Source organism: Staurois parvus, unplaced genomic scaffold (genome assembly GCF_062004578.1).
Source record: "Staurois parvus isolate SC_StPar_1 unplaced genomic scaffold, SC_StPar_1.0 ptg000672l, whole genome shotgun sequence".
NCBI lineage: Eukaryota > Metazoa > Chordata > Amphibia > Anura > Ranidae > Staurois > Staurois parvus.
Window position 1 is genome coordinate 4,110,509 of NW_028318468.1, and position 12,096 is coordinate 4,122,604.

At 41.8% G+C, this 12,096-nt stretch overlaps 1 protein-coding gene across 6 annotated transcripts in view; it reads right to left on the minus strand.

Moving 5' to 3' along the window:
* The window catches only part of FAM184A (family with sequence similarity 184 member A), a 327,003-nt gene that overhangs the window by 168,326 nt on the left and 146,581 nt on the right, over positions 1–12,096 (minus strand). For all 6 annotated transcript variants that reach the window (XM_089652182.1, XM_089652183.1, XM_089652184.1 and 3 more), the window contains one exon: positions 8,513–8,694. In XM_089652182.1, coding sequence (XP_089508308.1) covers positions 8,513–8,694 — 182 coding nt within the window. The remainder of the gene's footprint in view (positions 1–8,512; positions 8,695–12,096) is intronic.

Here is a 12,096-nt window from a genome sequence, read left to right on the forward strand (position 1 = left end):
CTATGTGCAAGATCCACAGTATAGGCTGCATGTAAAGTATGGTTTACCAACAGATGTACAGTCATGGCCGAAATTGTTGGCACCCTTGATATTTCTCCAGGAAATCATGTATTTCTCACGAAACGTATTGCATTAACACATGTTTTGCTATACACATGTTTATTCCCTTTGTGTGTATTGGGACAAAACAAAAAAAGGGAGGAAAGAAAGCAAATTCGACATAATGTCACACAAACCTCCAAAAATGGGCTGGACAAAAGTATTGGCACCCTTTCACAACTGCGGATAAATAAGAATGTTACAAGCATGTGATGCTCCTGTAAACTCACCTGGGGCAAGTAACAGGTGTGGGCAATATAGAAATCACACCTGAAAGCAGATAAAAAGGAGAGACGTTCACTTAACCTTTGCATTGTGTGTCTGTCTGTGCCACACTAAGCATGGACAACAGAAAGAGGAGACGAGAACTGTCTGAGGACCTGAGAACCAAAATTGTGGCAAAATATCAACAATCTCAAGGTTACAAGTCCATCTCCAGAGAACTAGATTTGCCTTTGTCCACAGTGCGCAACATTATCAAGAAGTTTGCAACCCATGGCACTGTAGCTAATCTCCCTGGTCGTGGACGGATGAGGAAAATTGATGAAAGATTGCAACGCAGAATAGTCCGGATGGTGGATAAGCAGCCCCAAACATGTTCCAAAGACATTCAAGCTGTCCTGCAGGCTCAGGGAGCATCAGTGTCAGCGCGAACTATCCGTCGACATTTAAATGAAATGAAACGCTATGGCAGGAGACCCAGGAGGACCCCACTGCTGACACAGAGACATAAAAAAGCAAGACTACAGTTTGCCAAAATGTACTTGAGTAAGCCAAAAGCCTTCTGGGAAAACGTCTTGTGGACAGATGAGACCAAGATAGAGCTTTTCGGTAAAGCACATCATTCTACTGTTTACCGAAAACGGAATGAGGCCTACAAAGAACAAAACACAGTACCTACGGTAAAATATGGTGGAGGTTCAATGATGTTTTGGGGTTGTTTTGCTGCCTCTGGCACTGGGTGCCTTGACTGTGTGCAAGGCGTCATGAAATCTGAGGATTACCAAAGGATTTTGGGTCGCACTGTAGGGCCCAGTGTCAGAAAGCTGGGTTTGCGTCCAAGATCCTGGGTCTTCCAGCAGGACAATGACCCCAAACATACGTCAAAAAGCACTCAGAAATGGATGGCAAAGAAGCGCTGGAGAGTTCTGAAGTGGCCAGCAATGAGCCCAGATCTAAATCCCATTGAACACCTGTGGAGAGATCTTAAAATTGCTGTTGGGAAAAGGTGTCCTTCCAATAAGAGAGACCTGGAGCTGTTTGCAAAGGAAGAGTGGTCCAAAATTCCGGGTGAGAGGTGTCAGAAGCTTATTGATGGTTATAGGAAGCGACTGATTTCAGTTATGTTTTCCAAAGGGTGTGCAACCAAATATTAAGTTAAGGGTGCCAATACTTTTGTCCAGCCCATTTTTGGGGTTTTGTGTGACATTATGTCATATTTGCTTTTCTGCCTCTGTTTTATATTTGTTCCAATACATACAAAGGGAATAAACATGTGTATAGCAAAACATGTGTTAATGCAATACCTTTTTTGTGTGAAATACTTGATTTTCAGGAAAAATATCAAGGGTGCCAACAATTTCGGCCATGACTGTATATGAAGCAAGACTTTCAGAATTATTTAGTATGGTAATGCTAAAAGAAAAGTGCCCAATACAGTATCCAAAAACAACTGAATTTTACTACAAAACATCATACAGCTTTAAGATGAATTCTGGTTAAGTGCCACAGGTTACTGCATTTTTCTCCTAACTTTATTGAGCAAGCCAATGGTGTTGTAAAACTGCATGAGACCTGCCAAGATTTCTATAATTTCACTACATTGATTACTGTAAGGGAATCCCGGAGAGATGATTGACAAATAGAAGTGCGCATGCGCACAGAAATGCACAATTGCGCACATGCACACGCACTGTGAAGACTGGCACCAGACGGACTATTTAAAAGGTGCCTCTGCTTGTGCTGAGTGCTGACTGGTCTTCAGCTGTTCCCCATTGACTGCTCGTTCCTGTGTGATTTCCTTGTTGCTGATCTGGCTTGTTCCTGACCTGACTGTTGATTACTCTCCTGCTTGATACTTGTTCACAAGTATCACAAGTGAGGCCGACCTCATCATTTCAGTCTCCAATCAGGTACGTGACAATTACATAGGTATAGGCACAGAAAAGTGAGGCTACTTCTTTATATGCTTTCTCTTGCTGCCAGTTAGTGGCCCACAATACAATTATTGATAGTTGAAAAGCATCACATTTTCTGTACAATAGACCCTGTCTTTAGATTTGTATTAACCGTCAGGTCCGTACATTGGGATTTATACACAATCCGGTGGCTGTAGTCACCAGGATTGTGTATAAAATTGGCAGGCAGACTCCTGCCTTCTGCAACTGCCCGATTGCTGCCACAGCCCCTGGTACTGGTGCCCCCCCTGCGCACGCTTAAGTCATGTATACGGGCCCTGCTTGTCCATTTGCAGGCCCGGGGAGGGTCATAGCAGGTGCCAGCGGGTGGAGAGGAGAGCAGACGGGGAGGGGTCCCCTCTCCTCCCCTTCTTTCTGTGACCCAGAAGGCGACATGTGTGGCATCACTTCCAGGTCACCCTGTCACTTTCTCAGCTAGCACAGCTGAGAAGCAGTGTATTGCAATGGGGTCTGCATACATCCAGTGAAGCCCAGAGGAGGTCTCAATAAAGAGAATCGGTTATTTAAAAATGATTACAGGATTTTGTATCCCCCTATGTTAGGAAAAGTTAAGTAAAAACATTTTTTTAATTTTATTTAAAAAAAATAAAGTTACACCCAAGAACATAACATCCCCCCCAAAAAATGTTGAGGCCACCCCCACTTATACGCACGTACGAACGTAAACACTCGTCAGGGCACCTACATGTGAAAATGTTGCCTGCGATATACATGTCACATATCGCCGCGCACACCAGAGTGAGAGCAATAAAAGACCTCCTCCATAATGCTAAACTGATGACCTACAGGGGATCTCAAGTGTCGCTATTTTATAGGCGCACACAATTTAAGGTTTGGCATGTTGGGTATCTATTTACTTGGCGCAACCTTGTATTTTATATTTTACCAAAAATGTGGGTAATTTATTGTGTTTGTTTACCCTAAAATTCCCCTTTAGTGTGTTTTTTACTGAAATTTTGGGTTTCCTGGACCTTTGCGGTAATATCGTGTGACATACAAAATTGGAACTACCACTACTTTATTTTATAGGGTGTCTGCTTTCATAAAATACATAATGTTTTGGGGTTTTGTGTAATCTTCAGACTTAAAAGTATTTTTTAAATATGTGTGCAAAAAATACAAAAATATTTCTGGCAGCAAAAGGGTTAAAAGTAATTTTTTTTTGGCCAAACCATGCTTCATTAGTATTAGTTTATCTGCCACAACAAGCATTTGCTGCCTTAGTCCTCATACAAACTGGGCATCTTAAATACGCCGATAGCGCTAGCTGTGTAAGTCGCAATAAAAAAGTGAGTTTTTCAGCATTTTTAGCATTTTTAAATTAGCATTTAGCCGCGTTTAACTGCATTTCTCCGCGTTAGCGGTTTTTAGCGCTTTTGGCTAAAAAACAGCTCAAAAATGCTGGTTTGCAGCGTTTTGCGGAGTTTTACCGCATTTACCAACATTAGAGTGTTTTTCCAGCTAAAAAACACTAGTTCAAGGGGGGTTTCGTTCCTGCCAAAAAACACTGATTAAAGCCTATGTGTGCATGGACACATAGGATAACATGCTGGGGAGTTTACTGGCTGTAGAAAAAAACGCCAAAAGCCAATAACAGCCGCCGTAAAAACGTCCATTGTGCATGAGGCCTAACTGTGTTATTTGTTTAATTCAGTAGTGTAACTAGAACCCTCATGGTCTCGGTGCAAGAAACCAAGAAACCATGAAGGGCCCCCCTGACCCTTGGACAAGTCCCTTCCCTCCGAGTCCGGTGGTGGAACGTAAAGGCCAAACGCAAGTGTGACCTTAGTAACCCTGGTAGTTTCGTCGCTGGCGTCAGTAGGTTTTTTATTTTTGCTATTGTTTTACCATTTTTTTAATTTACTTTTGTTTTTTATATTTTTTTTTCATTATGTTTTACAATTTTTTTAAGACAGAGAAATTACATTGAAGACACAGTCCTCAATCTCTTTCTCTGCAGCCTCAGCTGCACTGAATGAATGGACAGGAATTGATCTCTATAGAGGCTCCTGTTTATTCACAAAGTGAAACATAGTAAACCAGTTGAATGGATAGAGTCAGTGATCGGTACCGAACATTGACTCTCCATTTGGAATAACAAAAGATACATTTGCCAGCCCCTTCCTCGCTCTCCATCCTGACAGATCCCCCTCCCCTGAGGAGTAGAGCTGCAAGGGAAGAGGGGGCAGGAGAGAGCACAGGGGTGGAGAGCACACGGGAGCACCAGAAAAATGCTGGATAGGAGGAGTGGAAGGGGCGGCTGCATGCAGAGGAACTGATCCCTCCATGTTCCTCCTGCAGCTGCTGAATGCCCACTTCTCCTCTCCTTCATGCAGGTATTCAGTGGCTGCAGGAGGAACATGTAGAGATAGGTTCCTCTATATGCAGCCGCCCCTTCTACTCCTCCTATCCAGAAGTACTGGGGTGCTGCACAGGCCCCCTGCAGCATGGGGCCAGGTTGCATTTGCGACCCCTGTAGGTACACCCCTGGTTAAATTAGTATTTTCTGCAATAACTGACTGAATCCTTTACTTTGAAAATGTAAGAGAAAATCCTTCCACTACTTTCCATTAATTCCTCACCATTACATTCTCACCTTAGGGAAAATACTTTTTTCCTGCTATTGTCTAACAGTTGTTATCATTGCCAAGTGACAGTATTAGGAGCTCTGTTGTAGCCATAAAAAAGGTAGCAGAATAATAATGATTTGTTGTGAAAGGAACTGGCTGGCATTGTCATTGCAAACCTGACAGCACTGGGAGATGTGTCAAAGTGAACTAAATAAATAATGAGGATAGAGATCTGATGATGACCTGGCATTTTATTAAGTCGAGTCCATGTCATTTTCACAGAACAACAGCTTTTATATTCAGCTCATAGAAAACCTTATCTTTTGAAATCTTGTTTTTTTTATATGTATCATGTATATGTAAAACCACACACAAATATCACAGCAGAGGTAGGTGGATAGCAACATTAGTTTGCATTTTCTCCCTGTGCCTGCTATTCCTGTGCATGTTTTCCCTGTGTGTGCATGGATTTCCTCCCACACTCCAAAGACATGTTGGTAGATTATTTGTCTCTTGTCTAAATTGGCCCTAGTATATATGAATGTGAGTTAGAGACCTTTGATTGTAAGATCCTGTGAATGTATAATAAATATGTAAAGCACAGCGTAAATTGGCAGCTCTATATACAGTACCTGTAATATATTGTAAAGCGCTGAGCAAACTCTTAATCCTGTATAATAATAAATAAATAAATAAAACATTATGTGCATCATTCCATCATTCACTGGCAGATTAAATGGTACTTCTAAATATGTTTTTTTTACGGTCTAGCATAAAATTGTAGTAAACCAAAACATACACTTTGCATACTCTTTTGGGTCTAGTCCAGCAATGGGCAAACTACGGCCCGGCGGACCTTTTAATCCGGCCCGCGGAGCTAGGCTCCCGCTAGGCTCCTCTCACAGTCCGCCCTGAAGACCGGTGTAGCATGAAAATCTGTCTCCTATGAGGATCTGTCCCCCTCGACGTATCTGCGCATGTGCCGGAGATCGCCGATCGACTGCTAATGCCTGAAACTGGCACATGCGCAGATACGTCGAGGGGGACAGATCCTCATAGGAGACAGATTTTCATGCTACACTGGAACGGCGCGGGAACACGGCGAGAGGAACGCGCGGAGCAAAGGTAAGTGAATTGACACGGGGGACTTGGGGACTTAATATGGGGAATGAATTACTATAGGGGGGATGAATTACTATATGGGGGATGAATTACTATGGGGGATGAATTACTATATGGGGGATGAATTACTATATGGGGGATGAATTACTATGGGGGATGAATTACTATGCTTACTATGGGGGAATATTACTATACTTACTATGGATGACACATACACATCATTCATCTACTCTTGGTCCGGCCCCCGGGTCCAATATATGAACCCATTGCGGCCCTCAAGTCAAAAAGTTTGCCCACCCCTGGTCTAGTCACTACTTTTACCCACGGCCCCAGTCTGTCTGTTAAGAGTGAGCAAGAATCATATTTTTGTTGAGAATAGATGCTGCTCCAGCTACCTTTTTGAACACACATTACATACATGTACTGGTACTTGGGTACCCCCAAGAATGGTCTTAACAGGAGGCCATTCCCCAGCAAGGATAAGATATAGTTAGTTACCAAAGTTCTTGCCAGGGGTAATCAAACCTGAGCAGCAAAACAAGAGACTGAAACAGGGACATAGCCTTTTACACCGCCGAAGTCAGGGAAGGTAGAATACTCGTTAGATTAGGTCAAGAAGATGGTCAGATCCAGGAAGTCCAACAGGTAGAATGCTTAGCGATTTTAGGCCTATGAAGCTAACAACAAAATAACTGTATGTGCAGTCACACTAAACAGAACTACATGGACGGCTCTCCAGCACTTGGCAAGTGATTCACACACTTAATCTACGCAATCAGTCACTCAGACAAACGTTCTTGAAAACAGGATGCATAAAGGGACGGAGCTTGTTGACGTCATCATGCTTGACCGTTACCTTCTGTCCAATAATCTCTGCAGAGAGGAACAACTTGTTCTCCATTACTGGCTAGGTGAGTATTATATACTATGGAAGGATGGATAGATGTAGTTAATTGCTGCTTATTGATGTATTGCACTGTAAGTGTGCATTTTTAGCACTGTGGTGTTAAATAAAAACTACAACAGAGAGCAATATTTGTTGCATTTTTGTTTGTTGCATGCATAATCTATTCAGAGGAAAGATGTTTAATTGTCTTTGTGGCATTAGTGGCCCACCATCCACTGGACACGGTTGCATAAGAATTTAAGAATTTAACCAAGACCTCCTCTGGCACGTGGTGGAAGAAGGGAAAATCTGCTTGTGGCATATCAAAATTCTATGAAGATTATCACTGGGTGGATAATTACTTTGGTAATCATTTGGACTGAGGGACTTCAATTGTGCTTTTTTCCACTTTACTATTCTTTAATTTTTTTAACTGTATTTTTGGGGAATTGTCTGATTTGATATATTGCTGCACTTGGGATATGCTTTCACTTTATGCAATAAGGAACACAGGTATTTATAGTACAGTATGTACAGTATTTGGACTTTTACATATGAAATTTTATCCACAAAGGAGTGAGGATTGTACACAGTTTTTATTGGTATATACGTATACACGCACTAAATATTTTTTTGGACACCACTACACTTTTTTCAGTCATTGATTATATCAAGCTTGTGAAGCTAAAAGGGTTTAGGCAGACTAAAAATATACAGTAACCAGAAGTCCAACAATCTAGGAAACAAAGTTAAGAATACAGAAACAGGAGCTTGGCACTGACACGGTAAAAACAGGATAATCAGAGCAACAGGAAACAACAGCAGGATTATAGGAAACAGGTTGACATGGACACACACCCTAGCTACTGCAGGTAACAGGACTATGAACTCTGGTGTCCTTTAAAAGAGTATGGACCAATCACAATGAATGCATCTGATCACACCCTTGCATGTACAGCGTTCGCTCTGACATATAAAACAAGATATTATGCTAGCCCAGGACACACAAAAATGCTGAAAAACATTAGGAAAAGAAGCAAAAAGAAAAGCAAAAACAAGCGGAAACCAGGACCCAATGGGGACAAATGAAACAGTTGGTGGAAAACAACAGGAACTACAGCAGCAAACAGAAGCCTTAACAGGGGAACATAGTGAGCAGACCCAACTACTAGCGAAGCATCGCACAGTCAACTGCAGATCACTATGGTAGCAATCCACCACGGACTGTCCAGACAAGGAACCCACACAGGTAGATTCCTGACAGCATGAGTGTGTGCTTAATGTGGAGACAATAGATGGAAGTACTGCTGGGACAGAATCTGACATGAATGGCTCATTGTATTAGTGATGTTGAATATGCTGACTGTAAAAGAAAGAAATCTATAAATCTATGTTTTCAAGGTACCGTAAACAGTATAGACTCAGCAGTGCCAAATATTTAGAATAATGTTCTGATCATTAGAGGAACTTATTACATAACATTTCACAGCTTTGACACTGTAATGAAAAAGATCTGTGTAAGATGTAACGCGGTGGAAAGATTTAACAAAGATGTCTCTTGTTTAGCAATTACATGGTGGACAGCTGTAACTAACACGGTCTGTTGTCTAACAGAATTGATAAAAGGCATGTCTTACTTTCTCCAGTGCAAGGATCTGTTGCCTTTGCCGTTCATCTAGATTTTGATTTTTGGTTTGTAGCAGAATCCGCTCTTCTTCAAGTCTGGCTACTTTCTCCTTTATCCTTGCCTTTTCTGACTCCAAGTCCTGTATTGTGGCTTCTTGTGTCATCTGTGTGGCTTGAAGCATTCCAATATGACCTAGAAAATAGAAAATCCTTTAGGCACAATCACTGCATGCCCCCCATTATTAAGAAAAAAAAATGCCACATGGCTGTACTTATAGCAAATGTTACAAATTAAAACATAATACAAAAGGATGGGAAATACGGAATTTCTGCTGGATAGGACATATTGGATTTGAATGGAATGTAAACTGCAAACGTTAGACAGAGTGGACTGGAGAAGCTAAACATCAAATTGTAACTGGCTGTGTGTAGTGTATAAACCATAGACATCCAGTTACTTGCTTTATTTTCCAGTCAGGCAGATCGCTAACTTAGCCACATCTGGCACAAACTCAGGCTCCCAACTGTCCTGGATCTCACAGGTCTCACAGGCCACTTTTGTAAAACAAAATTTCATCTTAACATTTTAAAATCATTGCACACTGTGAACGAATCTACAGTTTTATATTTTTGAGGCAAATCTCACAGTTTAATTAGAATTCGTTGATAATCATGATAAATTTAGGCTTAAAGGAAACCCGCCAATAAAGCAATATGGAAGCTGCCATTGTTGAATTTGAAATAGGAGTCTACACAACACTTTTTAATTTCAATTTTGGAACAGGTGGGAAGCATTTAGAGCTTTTGTCATGTTTTTGTGCTGTCTGTGTCCCCATTGGGAACATTTTCTCCAATTTTCTGCTATGGTTACTGGTGCCACTTGGAAGTAGATGTAATTGACATCAATAAAAAATAAAGAACCTGTGGGTAGTTATTCCTGGTACCACAGGACATGAAGCAGATTAACTGGGAAATAGTAGGTAAATTGGGAAAAAATTAGTATCCTACCCTAACCAACTCTAATAAATACAAAAAATATTTGTTGGGGTTGAACTACTTTAATTTTATATTTATGATAGGGCTTTGCACACATATACACTCACCGGCCACTTTATTAGGTATACCTTGCTAGTGCCAAGAAAATATCCCCAACATCATTACACCTCCATCACAAGCCTGAACTATTACAAGGCAAGATGGATCCCTGCCTTCTTGTTGTTTACGCCAAATTCTGACCCTACCATCCGAATGTTGCAACTGAAATCAAAGGCCCATTCTCCTCTGGCCTTGATATCAACAAAGTATTTTCATCCACACAACTGCCGCTCACTGGATATTTTCTCTTTTACAGACCATTCTCTGTACACCTTAGAGATGGCTGTGCGTGAAAATCCAAGCAGATCAGCAGTTTTGAAATACCAGTCCATCTGGCACCAACTACCATGCCACGTTCCCTTAAAGTGGTTCTAAAGGCTCAAGGTTTTTTACCTTCACGTATTTGATGCATGAAGGTAAAAAACCTTCTGTGTGCAGCACCCCCCTCAGCCCCCAATCCTTATCTGAGCCCCCTCCAATCCAGTGATGTTTACAATAGCCTCAGCTGTATGAGGACTCTCCATCTTCAGTGACTGGGGTAGTAATTGCTGTAAATCACAGCAATTGACTGTAAATCACAGCCAGAGAGAGCGGGGCCGAGCCGTGGCTGTATGTGTCTTATGGGCACATAGAGCAGTGGCTCAGGAATGAGCACGTAGCGGTACCCCCAGAGCAAGCAGTTTTCTCTGGAGGCACTGCTCAGGGGGAGGAGTCAGGAGCGCCGTCAGGGGACCCGAAAAGAAGAGGATCGGGACAGCTGTGTGCAAAACTACTGCACAGAGCAGGTATGTATGACATGTTTGTTATTTTATATAAAAAAGCAAGCTTTAGTATCACTTTAAATCCCCTTTCGTCTTTCTTCTTCATTCTAATGCTGAGTTTGAACTTTAGCAAGTCATCTTCACCACATCTAGATGCCTAAATGCACTGAGTTGCTGCCATGTGATTGGCTAATTAGCAGTTTGTGTTACCAAGCAATTTAGCAGGTGTACCTAATAAAGTGGCCAGTGAGTGTACAGTACAGTATAGAGAGAAAAACCAATAACCTACTTTAATGGTTGACATAATAGCACCAACATAGACAAAACACTCTGGTAATAAACATAACATTTAGTGGTGCATTTATATCTACTTTCTCCTTTACTCACTGCTGTCTATTGAACTAATGATCCACTGTAATTTCTAAGTCCCACTTTTGTAAAAAAAAACGTTGTAAAATAAGTGCCTGGTTATTTATAGGACCTTTTGTGGGTTAAATGATCTTTTATTTTCCACTAAAAATCCAAAGGTGCCCAGTGAGCTAATGATGGATTATATAATTTGCTGCCTTATGCCCTGGTGTATTTCCCACAGCATTTATAGTCTGCCCTCCTCCTGCAGCACCACTGTTGATGGCATTCTGCCATGATGCAGTCTACAGGTGAAACTCGAAAAATTAGAATATCGTGCAAAAGTTCATTTATTTCAGTATTGCAACATAAAAGGTGAAACTATTATATGAGATAGACTCATTACATGCAAAGCAAGATAGTTAAAGCCGTGATTTGTCATAATTGTGATGATTATGGCTTCCAGCTCATGAAAACCCCAAATCCACAATCTCAGAAAATTAGAATATTGTGAAAAGGTGCAATATTCTCGGCTCAAAGTGTCCCATTCTAATCAGCTAATTAAGCCATAACATCTGCAAAGGGTTCCTGAGCCTTTAAATGGTCTCTCAGTCTGGTTCAGTAGAAATCACAATCCTGAGAAAGACTGGTGACCTGACAGTTGTGCAGAAAACCATCACTGACACCCTCCATAAGGAGGGAAAGCCTAAAAAGGTAATTGCAAAAGAAGTTGGATGTTCCCAAAGTGCTGTATCAAAGCACATTAATAGAAAGTTATGTGGAAGGGAAAAGTGTGGAAGAAAAAGGTGCACAAGCAGCAGGGATGACCACAGCCTGGAGAGGATTGTCAGGAAAAGGCCATTCAAAAGTGTTGGGGACTTTCACAAGGAGTGGACTGAGGCTGGAGTCAGTGCATCAAGAGCCACCACACACAGACGGATCCTGGACATGGGCTTCAAATGTCGTATTCCTCTTGTCAAGCCACTCCTGAACAACAAACAACGTCAGAAGCGTCTTACCTGGGCTAAAGAAAAAGAGACCTGGTCTGTTGCTCAGTGGTCCAAAGTCCTCTTTTCTTATGAGAGCAACTTTTGCATCTCATTTGGAAACCAAGGACCCAGAGTATGGAGGAAGAATGGAGAGGCACACACTGCAAGATGCTTGAAGTCCATTGTGAAGTTTCCACAGTCTGTGTTGATTTGGGGAGCCATGTCATCTGCTGGTGTTGGTCCACTGTGCTTCATTACGTCCAGGGTCAACGCAGCCGTCTACCAGGAGATTTTGGAGCACTTCATTCTTCCTTCCACAGATGAGCTTTATGGGGATGCTGACTTCATTTTCCAGCAGGACTTGGCACCTGCCCACACTGCCAAAACCACCAAAACCTGGTT